We start from the raw sequence: 27,227 nt of genomic DNA, 5'->3' as shown, positions 1-27,227 counted from the left end.
GCCAAAGATCTCCAAAGTCACTCCCCACATTTGATCATTTAATTATTTAATCCTTACTAGACATTCATCAGAAGATTTATAAGAAACACAAACTATTAAGATTAAGACACTAAGGGAACCAATCTCATTGGGAGAAAATGTTTTCTTGGAGGTGGAAAGGCAGAAAAAAATAGTCTCAGGTGATCTAAAAACAGAAGGAAACCCATTCCAAATGCATACTCCATGCAAATTGTTATCTACATATGAATGCATTTATTTATAAGATTCAGATATATAGGCTTTATAAACTGCATATTCTTCTCAGACATCTTCTCTTACTGCTCATCTGAAGAGCTCTCTTCAGAATAATAAGAACAGTCGTTCAGTAGAGGAGTCATTTATTTATTGGCAATTAACATATTAAATAGCAATGTTTTCTAATTGGCATGTAAATTGGGTAAATGGCAAAGTACTGAAATCCTAACATATGGTTATAGTTGCTTCAGGCATGCCATATCAGTTAAAAAGAACAATATAAAAATACTCCCATTCTATTTATAAACAGAGTATGACATTGTGATGTAACATATATCAGTATTCAGATATTTACTAGAGGACAATGTATTCTAACATGACAGAGTAATTGGAAATTTAGTAATATGTTCCAGTAAGCTATAAAACTTTTTTTATATTTTTACAAAAGGCCTTAATGTGTTTTTATAGACTTATGTTATATAGTATGGTACATAATAAGAGAAAAGCACCCAGACAGGCTTGTCTGAGTTACGATCAGGAAAACCTTGATATGGCCGGTGAATGTAGGCTTTGCATTGCGTTGCAACTGAAGTGTCTCATTACCAGAACAGTGAGCTGTATTATGTATCACAATCTGCTCTTTTCCTACCATACTAAATTTGTTCCTGTCAGATTCTTGATTTCTTAATATATTTTCAATTTTCTCCCTCATCCCTAAAGTCTCTTATTTTATGTAGTCATCAGAACCTTCCAAACATCTATGAGAAAAAATCATTCTTTCCAAAAACCTTGGCATGATGTCCAGGGCTCTTGGACTGCAATTTAGCATTAGCAATATTCTAATGCATCATAAAGTCACTAGATCAAGCTTGCCCCTGATGTAACAGGGCTGTGCTAAAGAAAACAAAAAAGACCCATTTCATCTTCCCTTATATCAACAGTAGCATTAACACTTATTAGAATGTATTAGCATGTTAAGGGCCATGTATTTAGTTCAGCCACTGAGGAGTCTTACTCAACCATTTGATTTTGCTCCTTATATCATGAACACTTCAGGAGCACGCATCCACCTAAGAGGGAAAATGGCCTTTGAGAAACCAAGAGAGCAATGTTTTTCTCACATTGCCTAGATGCATGTACTCTAAGGGCTACTAGGAGTTATTTGCTCAATCTTTTCCAAATTTCCCAGTAAAATCTCCTACATAAGCCAATCTACCTGAACACCATCATGCTTCTATTTTTGATGCTCACCAACAACAAAATGAGTATTTCCCTATGCCCAGGAAAGTATTTTACTTACATTATTTATTTTAGATGGCAAAAAGCTTAAAAGCAGAAAGATTTAAAACTCACTTTATATGCAAAAACAATAAAACAAAGAGAAATTAAGTCACAATTCTTGCCCACAAGCAACAGCGACTACAGAAAGCATGTATGCCAATTTCCAGTCTCCAGAGTTGACCACAACTAGGGTCCAGCACATAAACTATAACCAAACTTCTGACCCTGCTTCCTAAAAAAAAAATCTATGGTGTAATGACATGCCACTTCATGGAAGGACACTAGACTACATTACAGTGTTCCCTGGGCCAGCAACAAACTGATTATGATAGGACTGGAGTGGTGATATTGGAAGCCTTAGTTTTCCAAAAGTAAAAACAGAGAGTTGCACATATGAGAGAATAAAAAGGAGGGAAGATAATAAAAAATCTTTTAGAATCCATTTCTTCATAGATAGGTAATCACTATGGTGCAAATGGTTATTTCTGTAATGAAGTGCCTTTACCTTATTATTTACAGAATGCCTGTCATGTAACAGAGCATTGTGCCAGATATCTACTAAACCTCTCATTTAATCCTTATGAAAACTCACAAAACAAATACTATCCTCATTTTTCAAATTAAAAAGTAGAGGTTCTATTGATATAAGTAATTACTTGCATACAATGAGCTAGGAATGGGAAGGGACAGGATTCATACATAGGGTTTAGCTGACTCTGGAGCCTTTGTCCCTGCTAACTGCTTACTCCTGGACCCTGGATCCTTTTACTTGACTGTATGACATCATACACTTCAGAATGAAGAAAAAATATATTTTTAAAAATCTGCTGGGGAAATAATTTAAAATTTAAGCCCAAGCTACATTCATGAACTACCTTCACTGGCTTTTCTGGAAAAAAAAGTGACTAGTTTCTTAGAGAAACCATTTCAACTAAAAAAAGGCCTTATTGTTATTGTTGTTTTTGAAATTTTCAGGGGGGAAAATGGGGCAAGGGAAAATACATGAGAAGAGATGAACAATGAAATGACTGACCTGCTTAAATAATCTAAAGTTGGAGGTTGCAGAATTACAATCTTGACATTTAGTCCCATATAAGTTATTACTTTTGATATCATTATAGCCAAATGGAATGAAAATAGAAGGGGGAGAAAAATCTCAGTGGGGATTGCAATTTAAATTTGCCATGTAAGCTAATACTGTATATTTAGAGACTAAGCAGACAGGGTGGTTGGTGGCTCAGAGTATGTGCAGAGGTTGCTGTGCCAGCTAACCAAAGCAGACATTCATTAGAGCAAAATGTAGATTTCCATTTCTTGGCAAGTGACATAGGCTCTTTCCTTGGAAAGAAATGTCAATTTGGCCAAAAGTGTGAAACCTACAATAAAAGCATTGGAACTGTGTATTTCATCTAGTCTGCACATTCCCACCCCACTGTTTCCTACTGTGGAAATCCAGTTGAGACTTGGGGTGCTGAGTGGAGAGGTGACAGGAGAACTGATTAGGGAATGATATGGTGAAAAGGGGAGGAGGATTAGGAGAGAAGGGATTGGACTCCCAAGTTTCTTATTTTCTTATGGCTTTCAATTACCATTTTCTTTTGCCCTAAAACTGCCCAGAATAAGAAATCAACCACAATTACTGTTTTTCAGAGGACTCTGAACAATGGCAGCTTCCAAATACTTGGCATTGCCAGCTAGCTCTGCATGTGCTGAGCGCTCATCCGAGGAGCCTGTGGGTAATATGTGCAAAACCCCAGCTCCTGCAACAGGGCAGGGAAGGCAGGGAAGTGGCTGCCTTGGCTTTAAAATTCCCCGTTTGTTTCTTTTGTTCAATAGACTGGAAAGACTATGACGACAGAGAGCCTAGACACAAGGGACAGAGTGAAGTTCTGGAGAGTCTGCTGCAGCAGGTCCGAGCCCTTCATCAGCATTACAGCTGCCGGGGTAAGGATAAAATCTGTGTTGGGCCATCGACTGAGGTCTCGGTGGCGCCGGTAATTTTAGCAGTTTCCTAGCTGGGTCATACCTTCTCATTCATCAGGGAGCAAGAGATATTAATATTTGTACATCTGGAATCACTTTACAGCACTATCTTGCTTTAACCCTTCAACAGAGACTACCCTCTCCTTCCCTCCCTCCCTCTCTTCCTTTTCTCTCTCTCTCTCTCTCTAAAGCAGTTTGAAAAAAATGAAGCACAGGAAAAACAGAAGTTACCAGTAGTTCCCTTCTCTTTGAATTGTCCCTTCACAAGACTCCTTTGTGGTGCTGGATCTTTGGGGATATTCACCCTCAAAATTTTCACTCCCAAGGAAAATTCTCCATGCATCCCTGCAGAACTTTACACAACTATAATGACAATAATAGTATGCCTTCCAATCTACTGAAAACACAGCTAACAATACAACTCACACCCACTACCTCTCCATCTTCATTTTGGCAATTACAACTGAAATTAAGAGACTTTCTCCAGGTAACAGCACCAGGAAAAGACAGAATCTGGACTCCATCATGGGTTTTCTGGATCCAAGTCCATCTTCCTGAAATGCCTTTGTCTTCCAGCTACTTGAGGAATGCTCATTGAATTTGAAGCTCCTCTGAAATTTAGTACTCCTCTGAAAGTGGAGTTTACCTCCTCTAGATTTTAGCTAACTGCACCCAGAGAATCTCTGAGGTGCTTTTAAAAGCCTCTCTGCTGCTGGGCTATACAAATGGGACAGGGTCAGGTTTCTGATCTGTGTAATGATTCGTAGAAGAGGCACTTAGTTTTATTTGGAGAATTAAAGCCTCCATAAAGTTTTCATTTTCCATGCTCCCATCAGATCTCCAACTACATTGTGCACTCTAGATTCGGGGCATTGCTGGGCCAAATGGGCAAGAAATTCATAGCTGAAAGTAAGATGCTAGGAGAGCTGGATTGGGGCTAGAAAAGTTTTCCTAGTTACTGTATAGCTATGAAAATAGGAACTTTCAGAAATGTTGGCTCCAGCTCGAAATGAGGACAGTATTTGAAAACAAGAATTCCTGTTGTGTGGTTCATTAGGAAATGTAAATATGTATGTAAACAGTTTATGATATTGCTGCCTCACTCAAACAACTCCCAAGTGTAATTTTCATTCCTGAATCTCTAAGAAGAATTTATCTAAAACAGAACCTTAACATTCCACACTGACCAAAATATGCAATGATAAGGGACTTTCTTATATTATCTCAGGATTCAGGCACTCTCTCTATTACTGTTAGTTTAATATCTAATAATCAAGAAATGATTGCCTGGACAACCTAGTTATTTCTATAATTTCTATTCAATTTCTTTATGTACTGCTTTTCTGAAACAGATATAAAAGTACACACAATATGAAGAAAGATTTAAATAAAACATGAGGTAGCATTTCCCCAAAGAAGGAATTTCTTATTTTGAAATGGACTCCAAGCACTTGATATGATGGAGCTTTTTAAAAGTTTGTCTTGTCACATAAGCTTGGGAAATACTAGTCTTCTTGCTTTTCTTTAATATCTAAAATAAGCATTCAAATATTAAATATTCTAATAAAGAGGTACAGTAAATTTGGTTAAACAAGCATTTTCCAAATATCTTTAGCCATGTAAAACTTTTCTCATAGAATTAGTATTCTAAAGAAAAGCTTTGAGAAGAATATGTCAAAATAAAACCAATTACCTCCCCCACACACAAGTAATGATTTTAAGATTATTTATCATAGTTCTAGGTCTAAAAGATAAACAGAGAATTGTGTAAATGTTGTTTACAGAGAACTATAAAATTGGATTTAAAATATTTAACTACATTGAGATACTTTTGGTTTACTAGGGACATAAACTGTTATAAAATTTTACAATTAAACCTTTATAAACTTTACAGTGAGTAAAAATTATTTTTTGTTTCATTTACTAACTGTGTGGCTTTAAGGAAAGAAATTAACCTCTCTAAGCCATAGCTTCCTTAGAAAACTCAAAATAATATCAGCTAACATATTGGCTTGTCATGAAGTTTAAATCAGATAATGGATTGACCTTATCTTGCAAGCACTAGCTTGGTTTTCTTCTATGTTTCTTCCATGTTCTTCCAGATGAGTAGTGGAGTCACTCTTCATGCTGAGTGCTTTACTGATACATTCTAGAATTAAAATATAACAGGTGGCTCCTCTGGAATGAACCAAGGTACTCACTGAATCCACAGTACATTCCAAATACAGAAATAGTAATAAAACTTTTCTTTTTCTAACAAAACACTATGTGAGCAGCACTAAGCCCTAACATTCATTTCTGTATTTTGGTTAAAGACTTGGACACAAATAATCTGTATAACTCAAAAATTCAAGGGAAATGTTAAAAGTGAACTTTATCACGCACACCATTTATTTCCTTAAGATACACAAAAAACTATAAAGAGGGCAATTCTTTTCACCACAGTAGAATCCCATAGAAATGAAATTCAATTACCATCTAGCTATTCACTTTGTAAAACAACATTAATTGAAACCCTGTCTACTGCATGTCAGGTGCTAGACATACTAGTATGAACAAAACAAACTCCCTCATATTCAAGGGCTTACAGAACAACTGCCTTTAGGGAACAGAAAACGAGCATGTACTCTCTAAGCCAAGCAAAAACATATAGCACAGATGCCATGGTAAACATTTGGAGAAAGTGAATGAAGGCCCTGGATCAATCAGAATGGGCCACACCATGCTGCAATAACCATAGAATCACCCAAATTTTCCTGGTGCTATGTATCAACTCCAACCCACAAGCTCTCCCTCTGTGTTGTTGCCACCTCTCAAACACTTGCCTCTCGAGAGCAAAGGAGCCTTTCTCAAAGTCTTACCTGGGCAAATTTATGCAAGTCAACAACTCCAAACTCATTGGCTAGAAATGGTCAAATGGTTCTACACAGCCAATAGCCCCAAAAGGGCCCAGAATGGGAGAGTGCTTGAATGTTTGATCTTAAATGGTCCATTTAGCCAATGGATTAAAGAATATTTTTCTTTTTATGTTTTAGTCTATTTTAAGCTTTATTGTTATGTAATTTATATGTGATTATAGTGTGTCTCTGAAGTCAGACTGCCTGAGTTAAATTCAAGTTGGACTTCTACTAGCTGTGTCATACTGAGCAGAGTTTCCAAACTTCTCTGCTTTGCTTCCTTTTCTGTACAATGTAAGTTACGATTACACACATCTCATCTATCCATTGATTATGGTTTAGAGTACTTGAAACAGGTTCATTTTTGTAAAAAGGAGAAAAATCAGTTTCTTCTAACTTCCATTTCTTGCTACCCAAAAGTAACCTCTTAACTCCTTTAGCTAATTAGTTTAGTAATTTTTGTAATAGCACTAAGTAACATGCTGTGCTTTTCAAATTTCTAATGCTTCATTTTTTTTCATTTTTATGTATTACCTCAAAAAATGATTTAACTCATTTTCCCTACACCACCTCTTTATGTGCACATACAATACCTATCTTTTCATTATCCTAATATATTTACATTGGATCTTAGTAAGATTAGTATTATGTATAAATTATAATGTAAATTTTATGACTATTTACCTTTCCTAGATAGCTTTCTGATTCCCTGTAATTAATAATAATTTTTATTATGTTTGCTTCTTTTTTCTATGTGGTAATAATCACCCCAAACCATTCTGTGGCGGGCGGCAACCTCGTCCAGCGAGGAAAGGCGACCACCACACGAGGATCCTTCCCAATCACATTTTATTGAGGAGCCGCTTGGTTGAGGGAGAGCTTTAGCGAGGGGCACCAAAAGGCCAAAACCGCCTGCTTATATACCGTTGGGTGAGCATGGGTCGCTCCCTGATTGGTCTGTGACTGGTTGCTACTAGCAGCTGCCACGGGATTGGCTGGGACTAGAACTCACTTGCGCATGCGCAGGGTTCAGGCCGGTAAATCCGTTAGGCTTTGCCGTTATTTACCAGTAAGGCTGCAAGGAAGTAGGAGCCATCTTGTAATGGCCTTGTTGCCGGCTTCCTGCAGTTCCCCCTTTTTGTTTTTGTGCAGGTAAGAGTAGAGGTCTGATCTCTGTGTGCTATTTTGGAACATTGTACTGGCTTTCACTTAGGAGGCGCCTTCCCAAGGACTACCAGACCCGTCCGATGCCTTTTTTACAGAGGTGGGGCCTAGGGCATCAACCCACATGCCATCAGACTTGCTCTTCTTGGGGCCTATTACCATAGGACTCCCAAGTGCGGTGCTATTGCCCGGCATCCTGCTCTGCTCAAATGCACGCCTATCCCTAGTGCAAGTGAAGCTACCAGCTTCCTGGGGTGCAAAGGCCGTGCAATTGAGGGCTTAGTCCCTTTTTAAGGCTGAAAGCCAAATCTGGGGGGAAGCTACTCCAAGGCGGCTAATGCCTGTGAAATTACTAGCCATGTCCCTTCGTGTTTGGGTTCGCAGGCGACAGACCAACCAGAGGCAGACCATACTGCCCCCTAGGCATAGTAGTAAAAATACGAGTAATACATGGGACTTCCATGTTGCAGTCTGCAGAAAACAAGGTGGGGAGGAAGGGAGAATCTGCATGCAAGGGCATAGGTACTGGCCATGCCTTAGTCACAGCCCATAGTGTCATTTCTTTTGCTGCCATCGGGGCTGCAGTCAGCACTGTTGCAAGTAGCAGGAGGATCAGTTGTACCACAGGGCAAGTGGATGGTGTCTTCATCTTGCGAGTCTTTATTCGTTTCCACAGGCCTGGTCAATCTCGTTGGCACCCAGTGAGGCACTTCTTGGCCCTGAGGAAAAACACAAACAGCTCCCCTGGATCTCGTTATCACCAGATCCGGTCCATACCATTTGTTATTCAAAACCTCTTTCCACATGACCATATCCTTTCTGACAGTGACCTTAGTGGCTGCATGCCTATCAGCAGCTGACTCACAGGCATCATTTACATTTAAAAAATTTAAGGTAAAGAGTACAAGTGAAAGCCTTTCCCTGGGGGTCGCTGTCTCAGCTATTCCCCCTTTTTGTTTTTGCAGTAATTCCTTTAGGCTCTTGTACATTCCTTGGTACTTTGCTCATAGATTATTTGTTGTACAAGTGGCATGGCAGCATCCAAATTCCCAAGTACACGCTCTGCCGTCTCAAGCATGCGTCCCACAAAATCAGAAAATGGTTCATTGGGCACCTGAATCACTTTTGTAAGGTTGCCAGCCACCTCTCCTTTGTTTGGCAAGGCCCGCCAAGCCTTGTAAAATATCTCATTTACCTGGCGGTAGACTTCAAAGGGGTAGGTGGTCTGTTCCACTGCATAAGCTCCCTGTCCTAGAAGCATGTCCACCGACCATTCGGCTCTCCCTTCTTGGAGATTCTTTCTGAATTGTATTTGTGCCTTGTCCTGAACAATGGACCTAAAGTCAAGGAACTGCCCATGACTGAGACATGTGCGCGCAATCTCAAACCAATCCGTGGGCGTCATGGCATTAACCGTGAGTCGCCGCAATAAGGCAATGGTATAACTGGCTGTAACTCCATATGTGCGCACTGACTCCATTAGATCCCTTAGTTGTTTATAAGAGACTGGCTCATAGGTCCTTTCATCTGTTATTGGGTTCTCAAAGACTGGAAAAGCCGTGGCCAACCTAGACCACGTACTTCTCTTTATGAAGTTGCTCCGCCCGGACACCGCATAAGGCGGGGGGGCAGAGGGTGTTTTTTGCCTGGGGGCCCTGGCCCCAAGGGGGTAACCAGGTCCGTATCTGTCCTTTTCGTACCTAGCAGCGGCTTCCTCCAAGCCCTCTTCATCTTCTGGGCTCAGCTCGCTGCCCGAGGTATGGCCACTCTCGGCCTCGCTCTCTGATTCACTGCCCTCTATACTAAGAGCTGAGAAGGAGTTATCAATCTTAAATTCCTCCAAAGAAGGATACAATGGGGCAACTGGTCCTTGTCCCTTTTGAGTTTGCTTTTGTTTTGTCTGTCTTGTCCCCACCGCCTGCGCGATCGAGGATTTTCCGGAGGGCTGCAGTCCCTCCTCCAGACCCTCATGGGGTCTCCCTTTTCTTTCTTTCATCTTTTTATTTTTATTTTCCTTTTTTTTATTTTCCTTAGGCCTAACCACTTCCCCCTTTACTGATGAGGATTCCGAAAGACTATCCTGGTGCTTACTAAGGGCCCTTTGACCTTCCTTTATAAGATCTATGGAGTGTCCATCTTCCAGGCATGAGCGTACCATGCGCCATAAGGGCATCGTTGCTCTAGAGATCTCACCCTTTTCCTGAGCGCTGTCTAAATCCCTGCCTAACTTGTCCCAGCAAACGAGGGTCAAGCCGCCAGAAACCGCGAACCACGGCGCCTGTTGGTCTATATCAGTAAGAACCTTCTTGATAGTTGCCTTGCCAACCTTAAGACCGCGCTGTTTCAGCAATGTCTGAAGAGGAGTGTAAAGGTCCTCAGAACCGGTTGTTTTCCCCTGAGAATTTCCCATGTCGCACCCTTATCTACGAGTGTCTTATCCACGGGCGAAAACCACGTTATCTACCGTGGGCTTACTTTCACTTTTAACTTACTCTAGATCAATGCAGCGGCACTCTTTTCCAGGTTCGTCACAGGCACTCTTTTCCAGGTTCGTCACAGGGCAAACAGAGCAAGCACACACCAGCCACCAGCACTCACAGCGGAAGGATTATAAGAAGCACCAGACAGGAACGGCAGTCCACATACCTGAGGGAAGTTACCTCCTCATGTGTTGGGTTCTGGATCCTCTTCGACCCCTCGCCTGGTCCCGGGTTTCGGCACCAGTTGTGGCGGGCGGCAACCTCGTCCAGCGAGGAAAGGCGACCACCACACGAGGATCCTTCCCAATCACATTTTATTGAGGAGCCGCTTGGTTGAGGGAGAGCTTTAGCGAGGGGCACCAAAAGGCCAAAACCGCCTGCTTATATACCGTTGGGTGAGCATGGGTCGCTCCCTGATTGGTCTGTGACTGGTTGCTACTAGCAGCTGCCACGGGATTGGCTGGGACTAGAACTCACTTGCGCATGCGCAGGGTTCAGGCCGGTAAATCCGTTAGGCTTTGCCGTTATTTACCAGTAAGGCTGCAAGGAAGTAGGAGCCATCTTGTAATGGCCTTGTTGCCGGCTTCCTGCACCATTCCATAATCATATTAACAATAGTCAAATACATTAGGCATTATGTCAGTTCTTGTTCTTTTACAACATTTTTTAGAAACTTTATCCTAAGCCTTCTATTGAATTTTTAAGTTTTTGATAAAAAAACATTTTTAATTCTCAATGTTCTTTACTGAGCTAGATTGGTTCTTTTAATAGGCCCTTGCCCTTTTAACAAGGGTGCAATTTTATCTCTTAGAATATTAAGGATATTAATAGGTTTTTATTTCATTTTGAATTTTCTTTTCTCAGCGTACTCTTTCCTCTAAGTTGCTCTTTTGTTTATGTGGTTTTGCCACTTGTATTTCATACCAGGTTTATTTCTCAGCTGCTGTCTGCTCATATTTAAGAAAAATCAATAGCTACTGGGAGAGTCCTGAAAACATGGACAAGGCACTCTGTTTATAAGCCTCGCTATAGGTTGCTGGCACAATCTTTTCATTGTGTGTTTGTGCACGCACGCACACGTGCGTGCACATGCACGCACACACGTGTGTCTAATTCTCTTAAAATGCTCAAACTCTCTACAGAAAAGTTTATTCTAGTGTCTCTGTGGAGGCTACAAGCTTGGGTGTCAGTATTCTGAAAACCAACTGGGTAAATATTATAGATGGAAATTTTCATTTAATCCACCTGTTTTTGTTTTTTTTAAAGTAATAGTACCACCACCACAATCACCCTTCCACTGAACCTGATGTCCTCTAAACTTTTCCTCTAGAGGACTGTTTTGGGGGGCTACAAGTTTTTGCTTTGTACTTGTTTTGTTTGTTTTGTTTTCCAGAAAATAAGCTGCAGCTTTCATGTTACAAAGAGAAAGAAGTATTTGATTTGTCCAACTATGCAGTAGTAAAGGATTTCTTATAAGTTTAACTTCCTTTTAAAGAGATTTTTTTTTAAATCTTCTGGTTTTAACTTTGCATCCCCACTTCTAGCAACCCATGGTGCTCATGGGGTGAATCAAGTTACTTCTCAGCTTTCTCCACTGGGGGCTTGGGCTTCATCTTTCTCAAGTCTGTTGAATCCATCTGTCCATCTGCTTTCCAGATACCAAAATTTACTTGCTTTTGTCTTCTTTCCCTTCTACTTTCCTTTATCAGCTAATGTTTCCCTTTGATTTCTTTTCTTAATCTCTCCTTGGATTTTAGTGAAGTTTAGAAGAGAGTAGTATGTAATAAAATGGTTTGCTACACAGATTTCACAGTAAGTTTCAGAAGTATCATCTCATGAAGCCAAACTCATGTTCAAGTCAAAAATTATTTTGTTTCGTTGAGGAAAATCTTTACCATTGCAACTTTGAAACTTGCATGAATGCTTTTGTCAGTCAGCTATAACAGAGAGAGCCACACTGAGCCTCAGCCGTGGGCCATCTGCCTGTTTTCTCTGCCTAACAGCAGTAATATAGACCATATTCACATTGCTAGTGAAATGTCTAAACATTGGCTTCTAAACTTCAGCTTCTCTTCATTGCACAGAATGTAACAGTTGAAACCAGTGACCATCCTGCCCAGCTCCATGGAACATTGTTTGCAAAGTATGTTACAGGAAATCTAGGAATTCTACTTCTTTAATCAAAGCTCCAAGTTGGAAGCAAAGGAGCCAAAAAGAGCAGTGGATTATATGCTCACCCTTGAAGCTAGAGAGGCTCACACAGAGTACTTTCCCAAAAAATATTTCCTTAATGAATGAATTAATGTCTTTTGTTTAACTAGATGTTGATTCTGATTATTACTTGAGTAATCCATTTCACTTCACAGTCTCAATTTCTTCTGCTAACTACTAAGATGACAATCATACCTTTCCCTACAGCTATTTTTGTAAGCCAATATAGACATTAGGAAAAACTCCCAAAATACTTGCTGCAGTTGTATGTAAGGATCAGGATAAATTGTTAAGGTTGTGTTCTTTGCCCTTTCCCTCCTCCCATAGTTTCTATATGCTTATATTAATTTCATAATGAAAAAATTAATGAAATATCTAAACTAAAACAGAGACCTTTGATCACAATGAGAAGTGTATGAATGCTAAAAGGAAACTAAAAGGAAGAATAAAAAATTAATTCAATTTCTTTTTATTCTAGTTCATAATGAATCACTTATTCAGAGAGTGTCAGTAAAATATCCAAGTAGTTATAAATATTACTTAACGCCAACACTTTTGAGTTGCTATTCATTACTTAACTACATTACAAGATACCATAGCTTCTTGTAGGAACAAATGAGAAGGGTCTTTATGTGAAACTGGTAAAAAGACACTTAGAAGACAAAGGGTGGGAAGGCAGGGAGGTAGAAAGCAAGAATATAAATGTCTGCCAAACAAAATTCAAATTGAATTTGGCTTTTATGTTCCAGAAAGTTCAAAATTACAAACTACAGGCCGCAAGCAGTCAGTATCCAGGAGCTTGAAACACCTATTCCATTCTTCAAACAAGTTTGTGAAGACCTTAAAACGGTGGGTCCTATATAGCTTTTCCAGAACATCCTAGCTTCTCAAAAATGAGCTGATCTTGGTCTGAGCAAAAATGTGGTTGGAACTTATTTTTTTATTAAAGAAATACTTCTCCTGAGAAGTTGGAAAATATAGTCATTTCTCTGAATTCCAGTAAACTTGTAATACATATAAAAATGTTCCTAGGTATATTTTAAGATTATCTTTTATCATGTCTAAAAATATTTTTCCCTAAGACTCAAATCTGGTAGGGGAGACTGTTGAGAACAATTTTTTATTTTGATTTTTCTTTTCAGGGGGCTTTACATAGCTGTTGTATTTTATTATAAAGACAATATGTTAGTCACCAATGAAGATCAAATACCGATTGTTGAAATAGACGATTCTCACACCAGCTCCATTATGCAAGATTTTTTGTGGTTCACAAAGGTATAGTGAGTTCTGCTTTCATTTTCCCCACTTTGCACCAGAGTTACTGGACATAAATCTCTGAAACCTTAGTTGAAGAGTTTTTAGTGATCAAAGTTTGGGGGTAGAAGTAATTTATCCCAAAGGTCCCCTTTAGCCCTCGTATGCCCTACACCATTTTAAAAAAAAATGCCAAAGTAGTGTCTACACTACATTTTCAAAGGAAAGAAGCTTGCATCCTGTCAGATTGTGTCTCCACTATTCTGAGTTATGGGATCATTTGGCAAAGACTAAAATGTGGATCTGACTGTTTCATTAGCATTCAGATCTTTTTCCAATTGGACAGAGATCAAAAACTTGTTTCGCATGTATCTGAAAATGGACTGGAGAACAAACATCAGGGGTCAGGTTTCCTTCTCCCTGCTTCACTTTGATGCCACAACCTAAATCATACACTGGCTTGGATGATGATAGGACCTCGTGACTTCTTTTGCAGCTGTCTTGTATGTGGGAAGACATAAGATGGCTGAGGCAGAGTGTGCCTATCTCCATGTCCTCATCCACAGTGCTTCAAACTCGGCAGAAGATGCTTGCTGCAACAGCCCAGCTACAGGTGAGGGGCCAGGTTTCAACCCAGGCTCTCAAAGACACTGTTTTGAAACTTGGGGAGTCCACCAATCCTAAATGCAAGGAAACTCCTTCTTTCAGATTCCTAAGCACATGAAACCTCTTAACACTTTAAGCAGTGTATCTACTTATGTGAGTAACCTGTGCCTTTGGCATGACCCCCTAAACAAAGAGTAAAGGACACTTGAGTTCTGGATTTTTGATACTAAACAGCTGACTCAATTCTCCTTCCAGGCCTTGGTTTTAAACTCTTGGAAAACAAGAGAATTTTGACTAGATTACTAGAAGGATCTTTTTACTCTGACAACCTGTGCATATTAGTGTGTGAAGAAGGAAACAGAGAACAGTAGGTTTTTAGAAAAGTTTGTTAATATGGTACTTTTGATAAAACATTGGGTTTTTTTAATTCTTAAAAGAGTACAGCTAATGTTTATTATCAATAAAATCAGATTAAGTCTCTAAGCTCTACAAGAATCTGGAAGTCATAGAGTTCCTCTTAGAAATGACACTAGATTCTAACCAAGCTCTTCTATATTTTTCTCTCATTGATTCTGGTATGATCTTAATCTGTAGATCTTAGCATAAACATACACATCTGCTACATGGAATGGAGTCTTTAAGGAATCACAAAACCTTTGTCAGAGATGGGTATCTATCTATAAAGCTGTAAATTACATGAACTCCAGAAATCCTACATCACTGTAGAAGTCTACATAAGCTGTTGCTTAGTTGAGCCATGCCAGCCATGGTATAAAAATAAAAACAGAAAATAAAAATGAATTCTAATTAAAATAATTCAACCCTGAGTGCTAACTTTTGCCACTCTGTGCTATGCTCCATTACATATGGAGAGGCTACTGCCTTGTGTGCTGAATGATCTTGAGAGATTTTGGTAAACCGTGCTCTTCATTTCAACTCACTATTGGTACAGAATCTTCTTCAACTCAAGGAGCAGGTCTTGGAGCTGGGCCATGATGATTGCGCTGAATTAGATTATTGTTTCCTTTTACACTAAGCCATCCACTTGATTGGACCACTTAACTATCCTTTAAACTTATCTTTCTTTAGGATAAATTATATCTCTAGAAGGCTCAGAAACTTTAGTGGAACCACCTACTAGCCCATCATACACTCTAGACATACCTAGGTCACATACTTGTAACCTTAAATTTTTAAGCAAAGCTTTTTACCATGTGTTTATTGGAGGCTTCCTAGAACACTTTCATCTGATACCAGTACCAGGAGAAGGATTAGGCTGATATATGCTGAAAGATGCCATGATGGCCAGTAGTAACCTACTGAACTATTCCCATTGTAATAGTCTTGGGTTTCGTCAACTGCAAGTGTTCTGATCCCAACAGTTTTAATAATATACCACTTCCCTTTTAAGCTAGTTCACCCAGGTTCCTTGACTCATTATAATCGTTCCCTTGGAAATATCCCAATTTTTTCCTTTCATATTACCAACTTAGAAAAACCCCAAAACTGAATATACCAACATGTCTACTCTAAAGTAGCTATACTCTGCTTACTGCAAAAATATTACACACACACACACACACACGAGAGAGAGAGACAGAGACAGAGACAGAGACACAGAGACAGAGATTGAGATCGTTTCCACGTTAAAGTCACGAATAAAATTCTTACAGAGTGTTACTTAGCAGTCCACTCTCAAGTAAATTTGCTTTCTTACACTATAAAGCAAATACGTAACATCTTATCATTATCCATTCTACTACACCTTTTCCATTCTCCACTCTCTTCATCCTCATGTCAAGTGATGACTTCACTGTTTAATTTACTAAGTAAATGTGTGGGAATGGGAATGAATTTTTCAACACCAAATTTATAAACTCCTGTAAACTAATCCCATATTCTCTTTCTTCTTTCCTGTCCCAACAATAGTCTCATCTACCAAACAAAGGTTCATTCTCCACATATTATCTGGATCTCATCTCTTCGCTCCTATCTTTATTTAAAAATAGTAGTCTCTCTCCAATTTAAACTTTTCCCCAAAACTCTTCTCTTTGTCCTAAATTCTGTCACTCATTAAATCATCTATTTACCCTTAGAGAAAATTTCTTGAAAGAATTAACTGTATCCTTCTTCTCTACCTACTTTATTTGCCATCATTTTTAGTTTGCTCTATGACTTCTGCTACTACCATGCCTAAAAACTGTATTCTCCGACGACCGGTAATCCAAGGCAGATGATACTAATGGAGCTAGTACTTCCAGGTTGCTCACTAGCACAAGCCTACGAATTTGGGTGTCCCAAACTATTTTAGGTGAGAATGGGAAGTTGGGCTATATAAAATTCCAAATACTACAGTATTCAGGAGGTGGAGGCATTGATCTTTTCCTTACCTAAAAATTAACATTCATGTTATTCCTAATTTTATTATTTTGTTTTCCTTATCTTAAAGATGGCTTCAAAACTGTACAGTTTGCATTCCTACCAATAACTCTGGTTTCACTAAATCTGACAGAGACTTTTAAGTCCTCTTTGAGCAACCGATATCCAATAGCATTTGATACACGTGACCCTGCTCTCCTTTTGAAAACTGACACATTCTTTGACTTCCATTAATTTCCATACTCTTCTGATTTTGTTCTTTCTGGTCTTCCTCAATCTCTTTTACTCATTTACCTGCTACTTTCTGTATAGAATCTTGTTCTCCCCTCTTTTATTTTCTAATTCCTATATATCTTTCAGGTCTCAGCTTCAGTTTTATACTTCCTCTAGGAGCTTAATCAGGTGACTGACTACCATAGTACTTTCTTCATTCAGAATAATGACCATATCCCATTAATTATTTCATCATTATCTGTATAGTGACCCACTTGGACTAGCAATTTCTAAGTAGGAGAAATATGTTGCTGTTATTTACCACTATATTTACAATTTAGAGAAACCCTAACAAAAAGAGAAAGTATTCAAAGAAATGAAGTACCTGAATGAAGAAATAAGTACCTGGATATTTCTCCATCCCTATATAGTAATCAGAGCCCCATGTTTCTCAATGCATTGTTGCCCTTACAGTGCCCTAATCAAAACACTAAACACTGTTCTAAGTGCTTTACAAACTTTATCTCATTTAATCTTCACTAAAGCCTAATGAGAATTTGTTTTTTCAGTATTTGTTTAACAAATGAAAAAAATGAAGCCTAGAAAAAAGTTCCTCTGTGCCCAAGGCCCCACAAACAGAAAGTGGTAAATGATGGATTCAAATTTAAAACAATGTAACTCCAAGAACTGTATTCTTCGCACCAGTTCAGCATATTATTGTACGTTAATTTACCAAAAAAGTGAACAAAAACTTAAACAGAGATATTATCCATAATATACTAAAAAAGAAAAGTGAAGCCTATCTTGCATCATTTATAGTATATTTAGAAGTAGCCTTAGGGTTAAGGTTGGAAGGGATGGGAGAGAATGATGAAAGGGGTGACACTGATCAAGATGCATTATATTACAAAGTGAAGGGGTTTCATTGTGACATTTTCATTCATGTATGTAATATACTTTGATCATAATTCACCCCCTCTCTTACTCTGATCTCCCTTTTCTCAGCCTTCATTTTAAGTATTTTGCATATTTTCAATTTTCAAATGAGTTTCATTATGTCCAATGTCTTAATGAAAATGTAATATTTTAATTCAGTCAATAAAGTACTAGTGCAAAAGACTCAGAGATATGATTGAAAAACAATCATAATTCCACAATGTGTTTAGTAAAGCAAGTCACATATCAAGATGGGAAGTTTACACAGGAGGCAGTATGGAGGAAGAACAAAGATGGTAAATTCTACCTCAGTATAAAATAGCTTTTTAGTCGTTGTGACAAATACCTGAGAGAAGCAATTTAAAACAGATTAAATGGTTTGCCTCACAGTTTCAGAGATTTCAATCCACGGATATCTGGCTCCATTGTTTTAGGCCTGAGGGGAGGTAAATGTCATGATGCTGAGTATGCACAGAAGAGGAGGCTGCTCACCTCATGGATGGACAGGAAACAGACACAGCAGCCAGAAGGGGATAGGGAGAAGATACCCCCTTCAAAGAAAAACCTCCAGTGACCAACTTCCTCCAAGCAGGCCTCACCACCTAATTTCAACTGCCTGCCAATAATGTCATCAAATTATAAATCCATCAATGGATTAATCCATTAAGCCAGAGCCCTCATGATCCAATCACATCTCAGCCTTTTGCAGACACTTCATATCCAAACCATAGAATTAGGAAAATCCAAGAAAAGGTGAAACTTGCCAGATCTTGAAAATATAGACATAAGCCAAGGTGGTATTTCAATTAGAGCAGAAAAGAAAGCACATCCCATATGCTATAAGTCTTGGAAGTTTGCAAAACATTTTCTCATGCATTGCTTAATTTAATCTCTCAAATATTCTATGAGGTAAGGACTTTTTTAAAAAGATGTCTGAGCTGTAAATACCTTTAATTTAAATGCTGACACTTAGAAACAGAGTGGATAAACAGTCCAATAGTTAATAAATGGCAGTCAGCCCTGAAAATACCAGTAAATATCTTAATAACTATGAAATGCTGAAGACAACTTGTAGTGGATCAGAAGAGCCAGCTATAAATATTCAAGAATTGTGAAAGCTTATTGTCATCCCCTTGGTAATTTGAAATGGATTATAACAGGAATATTTATACCTCAACAACTGGAAACATTACCAATTAGACAGTCCCCCTTCCCTTTTATGTTCTGATTTGTTTTGGTAGGGTGTTTATCAGTACAACACTAATTATTATTAGTAAATGCAGGGGTCCCTGCACCCCGGGTGCTCTCCCAACCAGGAGAGTGAGAAAGCACACCCCACCAAGGGTGAACCCAGAATAGGTAATGAGCCGAGAGTAGCTCGCAGGCAGCCAAACCCAACCTTTCTGCCATGCAGACCAGATCTTAAGTATGGGCAATGGCAGGAAGAGGAGGGTGTAACATACCTAGCCAGGGGCTATGATTGGCAGTCCGAGCTGTCAGTCAAGGGCGAAGGCCATGGGACCTCCCTAAGGGGCGGCCATATCATTACTAGCAGGACCACCTCCAGGTTACTGCCAGCAGCCATCTTGCTGCACATGGTCTTAAGGCTGGGAGGCGTGGCCAGCTAGAGCCGCCTTTCCAGTTCCAGACTGGGAAGGCGGGCGGGGCTAATCGGGATCCATCTTCCAGAGGCAGTGCAAACAAGCACGCCCCCAGGGACTGAGGCAGGCGGGGCTCTTCAGGGCCTCCCTCTGGAGGCACAACAGCCACACACCTCTGGGGTGCGAACAGGTGGGGCCAGTCGTTCGCCCCACAAGTAAATAGTCCCTATATATTAATGTGATAAGGTACTACTTAGAGCTGTATGTAAAGTCTTCCCCAAACTAGTTCTCTATAATTTTTCAGTTTTAATTTTATTGTCAACAGGATGTACAGAGGGATTACAGTTATATACATAAGGTAGTGAGTACATTTCTTGTCAAACTTGTTACCTCATTTTTTCCTACCTACCCTCCTCCCCAACCCCCCCCAGTTGTACAATTGGTTTACAAAGTATTGTCTTGTAAGTATTGCTGTTGCATTAGTTTGCCTTTTATCCTTTGTTTCACCATTTTGATGTTCCTTTACCTTCCCTAATTCAGACAAACATATATATATATATATATATATATATATATATATATATATATATATATATATATATATATATATTACCCAGGGTACCAAAATCAAATACAGTTACAACAGTGGCTAAATCATAGGGAAGATAAACAAAAGAAAAAAGAAATAATTTCACACAGTACATTAAAAGTAACAACAATGATAAACCACTTGTTTCTATAACTTGGAGTTCATTTTTAAGTCACTTGTTAAAACGAAAATGTAGAGTGACTAGGCCAAATTAATTTTTTCTGTCAATAATTATTTGTGGGATTCCTTATTCATTATTGGTCTAGTCTTTAGGAGAAAGAATGATACATTGTCTCTAACTAGGGGAGAATACTCCAGAGTTTTCATAGATGTGAGTATTGACTAGCTGGCTTACTTATTTTCAGTATAACCTTGCCATTTACAAATTCCAGTTCTATATTCTCTCTCACACTAGTAAGTCATCTCATCATCATTTAAGTGAGTACACAAAAATAACAACTTGGAGATCTAAGAGGATTTGTAATTTTTAAAATATGCATTTAAAGTAATATGGGAGGGGCTGGGGATATAGCCTAGTGGCAAGAGTGCCTGCCTCGGTATACCCGAGGCCCTAGGTTCGATTCCCCAGCACCACATATACAGAAAGCGGCCAGAAGCGGCGCTGTGGCTCAAGTGGCAGAGTGCTAGCCTTGAGCGGGAAGAAGCCAGGGACAGTGCTCAGGCCCTGAGTCCAAGGCCCAGGACTGGCCAAAAAATAAATAAATAAATAAAGTAATATGGGAGTAACTTAATTGTCTAACGCTCTAGGATAAGATATTCAAACACTGCTTATTTGTAAAACTGCTGTTTATTTCAGTAACACTCATCTGGGCCCCTCCACATTTAATATGGCATCCTTCCTATCTTCCTAAAAGTGTTGTCTACCTCAGTTAACCTAGTTTATAAGCAATTTCAACAAATATTTAAATAAACTTAACTCCCTAAAATGCAGGAAGTAAGTCAAACCAGGTCAATCTCATGATTAAAGTATCTTGAAGGGAATGTGCAGTCATTTGGGGACCTGCACAATATGCTACATTGTTAATTCATTTCTTCATTTTAAACAACCCCACCTCATTCTAGCTGACTGTAGATCTCTTGAAAACTCCACAAGTAGCATACTTGGAATATTAGGCATTTTTCTTTAAAACATCTGGGATTCTCTTCAAGTGCTGGTAACTGAGGTTTATGTGCTGGTGTGTCTATGTGGGTAAGAGATATTTACAGATATTGGATTTGCTTTAAAAAACAATTTTTGTGCCTCTTGCTATAATCTTTGCAGGCTCATGGTGAAGCACATTTCTGTGATGCCACATAGTCTAGGTTTTTTAAAAATAAAAAACAGCTTCTCAGGAACCACATAATTATTCCCAGTGTCTTTTGTTGCAATGCTCTTACAATATAATCTAAGCTACCAGTAATCTTTTTGTTTCTAGAACTTACTTGGAACACACAACTTGGGAAGAGTTTACTATGAACCCATTAAAGACCGGCACGGAAACATGCTCATTGTCACCATCAGAGAGGTGGAGATGCTTTACTCTTTTTTTAATGGCAAGTGGATGCAGATCTCAAAGCTGCAAAGCCAGAGGAAATCTCTATCAACACCGGAAGAACCAACAGCCTTAGACATTTTGCTGATTACTATCCAGGCAAGTATGAGTTTCTTTTTCAGTTTTCTGACATACTTGAGCTTCCAAACACAGTTACTGAAGCACTGGTAAAACATACCAAGAGTCCCTGACATCCCGAAACAAGTTATTACTTTGATTCCACACACAGGAGGGAGACACTGAAGCTTATTTTTATTTACTCCTCTCTAGATCTGAAAATTATCAAGCAATATAAATAGCAGTCACTTTGAACATGTCCTCCAAAAATCCCCTGACAAATAATGAACTAACAAAAAAAAACCACTGAGAGTAATAGTTGAGTAGGAGACCAATAGATAGTGCAACCACTATATATTTTTTAAGTGAATCTTTTTTTTTAATTGTCAAACTGATATACAGAGTAGTTACAGTTTCATACTTTAGGCACTGGATACATTTCTTATACTGTTTGTTACCTCCTCCCTCATTCGCCCCTCCCCCTTCCCCCTTTCCCTTTCCCCCCATGAGTTGTTCAGTAGATTTACACTAAACAGTTTTGCAAGTATTGCTTTTGTAATCATTTGTCTTTTTTACCCTGTGTCTCTTGATTTTGGTATTCCCTTACAGTTTTCTAGTTCTAATACCTGTATACACGATTTCCAATGTACTCAGATAAGATACAGAGATAGTGAAGGTACGACCACAGGAAGGGGATACAAGAGGATCATCAATAATAGAAGTTACACATAGCACATTGAAAGTAGTTACAACAGTGATATAACAGTCGTTTACATAACATGGAGTTCATTTCACTTAGCATCATCTTATGTATTCATAAGGGTATAGCTATTGAGCTCTTGTGATCCTCTGCTGTGACTTGCCTAAACCTGTGCTAATTATTCCCTATGAGGGAGACATAGAGTCCATGTTTCTTTGGGTCTGGCTCACTTCACTTAGTATAATTTTTTCCAAGTCCTGCCATTTCCTTACAAATGGGGCAATGTCATTCTTTCTGATAGAGGCATAAAATTCCATTATGTATATGTACCACATTTTCCTGATCCATTCGTCTACTGAGGGGCATCTGGGTTGGTTCCAAATTCTAGCTATGACAAATTGTCCTGCAATGAACATTGTTGTGCTGGTGGCTTTAGTATGTTCTTATTTGTAGTCTCAACCACTATATATTAAATCATACCCAAAAATAATATTAATCTACATGTGGTATATACATGTGTGAATATTCATATTACTTATGCATATACATGTGACACTGAGGATAAACATAAATTTCCTCTTGCTTCTTTATAAATTACTCTCTTGAGACGGCTTGATTAAGTCAATTTTAGGAATGAAATAATTGTAGCTGGAAAAGGTTAAAGGATGCAGGGCTACACGTAGAGACAGATTTGGCGAAGTTAATGAAGCTTCAATGTCATTAATTTCTTCATTGCTTATGCCCTTTTGATGCCTTGACCACATCCTAGTAATTTCACATTGTTTTTTTGTTCTTTTTAAAGAATAAAACAGAAGCTATAGAATTTGTCCCTAGATGCATAGCTAGAAAATGGTAAAACTGAGATTTCAACTCAGATCTTCTAATTGGAAGCACATATCTTTCTGTTCTGCTACATTACATTCTATGGGATGAGTACTGAATAGCCACCAAAATTCAAAACTCAAGCACCTTAGATGCAGACTTGGAATGGATGGTAGCACAGGCCCCAAGCAGACCCCTCCTCTCTCCTTTCTGTTTTCCTTCCTTTATATTGTCCCTCTTTCCTTCCCTTCTCCTTAACCCAGTGTTCAATGAATTACATAGAACTCTCCTGTTAGGTCCATAAAAAGGCAAAAACATGACACTGAACTCCAAGCAATCAATGAAATAAATCTGTAAGTCCATTTAGAATAACACAGAAGGAAGGGTTTGGTCACACATGAACATTGAAAATCCAAGCCTCCGCCCCAGTAGCTACTCATGGTCACCTTAAACAGCTACTTTACTTTCAATCTTACTTTTATTCCCAAATGAGGAGTGTCTAGTGGAATAATCGCACCTGTTCATTACTCATAGTGGCCTAAACCAAGACAAAGTCCAATACAGCAAAGTTAAGCTAATTGGTCAAAGCCAATGCCTCTGGATTTGATTTTATGGAATCTGGGTTCATAGAAAATTGATAGGCCATACACGCATGTGTGAATAAGGTGGGGGCAGGGAACACAGACACATTCGTGCCTCCCTTCTTCACCTTTTATAAGCAAGTGCTAAAAGAAACATTTTAAAAATTATAATAAATTGAGCTTTTACAGGGTGACTAATACACTAATCCCCTATAGGGATAAACTGGGGTCTGTGCTACCTTTTCTCCTAGGAACACAGCAGGCCCCAGCATGATATAATACCTGGTTTCTCCTAGACTTATTACATTAAAAATGTGTTACAGGTGCAGAAAAATTCCAATCTGGTGAAAGGTTGTTAGAGGAGACCAAAAATAGAGGCAGGATCAGGTTTCTACACAGATCCAAGTGGAAAATTTACCCCCGCTGACTGGCACATTCCTGCTTGATGTCATTCCCACCCACCCCCACAATCCGTTCCCCTTCCCCCACTTTTTCTCTCTCCCCACCTTCTCATATAGGTGTTATACTAGAGCGGAAATGAGGAATAAAACTCGCATGACTGGTATCCCATCACTCCTAGACTTAAGATTTAATCACATCAGGAGTTGGCTCTATCAACTCAATATAATGGTTGAGATGAGCCAGCCTGCCTGCCTTCCTTCCTTCCTTCCTTCCTTCCTTCCTTCCTTCCTTCCTTCCTTCCTTCCTTTCTTCTTTCCTTTCTTTCTTTTTCATTGTGCCAGTCCTGGGGCTTAAACTCAGGGCCTGAGCACTGTCCCTGAACTTTTTTGCTCAAAGTGCTCAATAACTTGAACCACAACTCCACTTCCAGATTTCCTTGATAGTTAATTGGAGTTTCACAGATTTTCCAGCCCAGGCTGGCTTCGAACCACAATCCTCAGATCTCAGTCTCCTGAGTAACTAGGATTGATTACAGATGTGAACCACTAGTGCCTGGCTGAAACAAGTCTTAATGGTAGGTAAAGTAGGCCACAGATGCTCTATTAGAGCAATGGAATGAAGATCACCAGATGTCCTGATATAAGCCTAAGCTTCTTTCTTCTACCTCACAATACACTATGGGGTACCCATTTGCAAAGAGGCCAGTTGAGTATGATTCCTCACCCCACCCATTCTTGTTGTGTTGTGAATACAACAAGTTACTTATTTCTTTGCCCCTTGTATCTCTTCCTCTGCAGAAAACACTACTTCATGAGGCTCTGATGAGAATTAAATGTTAATATATAAAGCATTAGAAGAGAAAAAAATATTAGTGATTTTACTATTACTTCACTTAGAAGAATCCAAGCAATGCTAGGCTACCTTCAAGAGACACACAGTCCATCTCTTTATCCTTATACTCCCAGGAGGCCACTGCTGCTGGCCAGTCATCCCTTGGGTATTCCACCACTCATCTACCTTGTACGAAAATAAATAAATAAAAGCTGTTTAGCAATATGATACCTTGTGATATGAATGGAAATGGCAAAATGAGAACTCCCCTTGAACAACTTATTTGTACTAATTAAAATTTTTAATTGAAAAAATAAAAATAAAAGCTGTATAGCCATAGTCAGGCATAAGAGAGAAGCCTCCTGGCATTCATGTGATTAAAAGCAGGAAGATTTTAAGTTTCAGGACAGCTTTAGTTATCACAGACCCTGGGTCAAATTATAAACTGAGTGGGGAGGAGGAGTAGAAAGTTTGTATAAAAACAGGGTTGAAAAAAAAAAACAGGGTTGAAAAAATCTTAGCCCTTAACTAATGTAGTAATAGGGCCCCACGAAACTGCAGTATCCAGTCCCCCCCCCCCCCCGCCAAATTCCTAGCCTTCTCAAATCCTATACCTTCAAAATTGGTCTCTCATATATGTATATGTGGAAGAAAAAATTCTTTCTCATGCTTGCCTGGGAAGTAAATGATACTACAGACAAATTAGTGTCCCTTTGAACAAACTAATTGGCAATGAGGATACTTCCAATATGCAGGCCCCTCCTGAATGCTGGGTTATTAAACCCATGATCTTTGGAGTCACTTCAATAACTGGATACTTCACATATGAAGTGTTTACTGGAAGATTAATTTCTCACCTGTGTAACTGGATACTTTACATGTCAAGTGTTTACTGGACGATTAATTTCTCATGTGTACACTGTATATGCAACTTTGTAACATTTTGTCATGTCTTGTATTATTTGATTCTCATGAAAAACTAGCAAGGTTAAGTTATTCTTTTATGTCCAGTTCACATAAGAAAGCATGGATTTCAAGGAAATAACTTGACAAAGTCCTATTAGCCAAAAAAAATTTTTTTTCAGATAGATGAGCACTAGGCCCACATCTCCTGGCAACTAATCTGGTACCTCCCCATTACAATATGCTGCTTTATTCACTTTCCCCTATTTTCTCTGTCTCCTTTATTATAAGTATGTTCTAGGGAAGCTGTGATGATTCTTGCCTTTTCTCTTCCCCATCTCTGGTTTTTTCCTCTCCTTAGGCATTCTTTGCCACTTCCAGATAGCTAGTATCTTCTAACACTCTAGGTGGCCAAGACCTCTTCTGCCATTTGTTTTGGGTTGTATTTTCTGTTTTTTGATTGTTTGTTGTGTACACCTACTCTTTATACCCTCAAGAAGCATCAAACACAGATATCTAAGACTATAGGAAGCCAATGTGGTTCACATCTGTTTAATACTCAATACACTGGAGTTTGAGATTTGAGAGGATCGTGACTCAAAGCCAGCTCAGTGTGAATCAAAGCCTGCTCAGGCAGTAAAGTCTGTAAGACTCTTACCTCCAATAACCACCAAAAAAGCTGGAAGTGGATTTGGCTAAAGTGATGGAGTGTCAGCCTTGAGTGAAGAAAGCTAAGGGGCAACACGTAGGCTCTGAATGAGTTCAAGCTCCAGTACTTGTACAAAATAAAAATAAAAAACAAACTATAGGAATCAGAATGAGCTAACTCCGGGTGGACTCAAGAATCAACTGATATACACAATGGAATTCTATGCCTCTATCAGAAAGAATGGCACTACCCCATGCATAAGGAAATGGAAGGACTTGGAAAAAAATCATACTAAGTAAAAAAAAAAAAATCATACTAAGTGAAGTGAGCCAGACCCAAAGAAACATGGACACTATGGTATTCCTCATAGGGAATAATTAGTACATGTTTAGGTTAGTCATAGCAGAAGATCACAATAGCCCAACATAAGATGATGCTAAGTGAAATGAACTCCTCATTATGGAAACAAGTGGTATATCATTGTTGTAATTATTTTCAACATGCCATGTGAGACAGTAAAAAAAAAGAATCAATTGAGTTCAATCAAAAAATGGACTCACTAATATTCACATAAATATTAGTTATAATTACTAAAGAGTAGAAAAGGCCTAAATATCTAATGACTGATGAATGTTTAAACAAAATGTAGCATATATATATACATATATATGTTATTTAGCCATAAAAGTGAAGTATGGTCCATTTGACAGAATGGATGAGGTTTGAAAGCATTATGCTAAGAAAAAGAAGTGCAACATAATGTTACATGTTGATTTGATTCATATGTTATATACATTAGTGAGCAAGACAAAAAGAAACACAAAGTACCATCAATGGTTCTAAGAAAAGGAGAAATTAGCAAATGAGAGCTAATAAATGTCAGGTTTCTTTCTGGAGTACT

The 27,227-nt window shown here is 38.7% G+C and overlaps 1 protein-coding gene across 1 annotated transcript in view; it reads left to right on the top strand.

The window, feature by feature from the left end:
* Positions 1-27,227, top strand: part of Ankfn1 (ankyrin repeat and fibronectin type III domain containing 1) — a 241,402-nt gene that overhangs the window by 162,743 nt on the left and 51,432 nt on the right. The window contains exons 9-13 of the mRNA XM_048366617.1: positions 3,352-3,459; positions 13,000-13,099; positions 13,393-13,525; positions 14,001-14,117; positions 21,265-21,480. Coding sequence (XP_048222574.1) covers positions 3,352-3,459; positions 13,000-13,099; positions 13,393-13,525; positions 14,001-14,117; positions 21,265-21,480 — 674 coding nt within the window. The remainder of the gene's footprint in view (positions 1-3,351; positions 3,460-12,999; positions 13,100-13,392; positions 13,526-14,000; positions 14,118-21,264; positions 21,481-27,227) is intronic.

Source organism: Perognathus longimembris, chromosome 17 (assembly GCF_023159225.1).
Source record: "Perognathus longimembris pacificus isolate PPM17 chromosome 17, ASM2315922v1, whole genome shotgun sequence".
NCBI classification, from domain to species: Eukaryota; Metazoa; Chordata; class Mammalia; order Rodentia; family Heteromyidae; genus Perognathus; species Perognathus longimembris.
The sequence above is the reverse complement of the archived record's forward strand: the minus strand, read 5'-3'. Positions and strand labels throughout refer to the sequence as shown.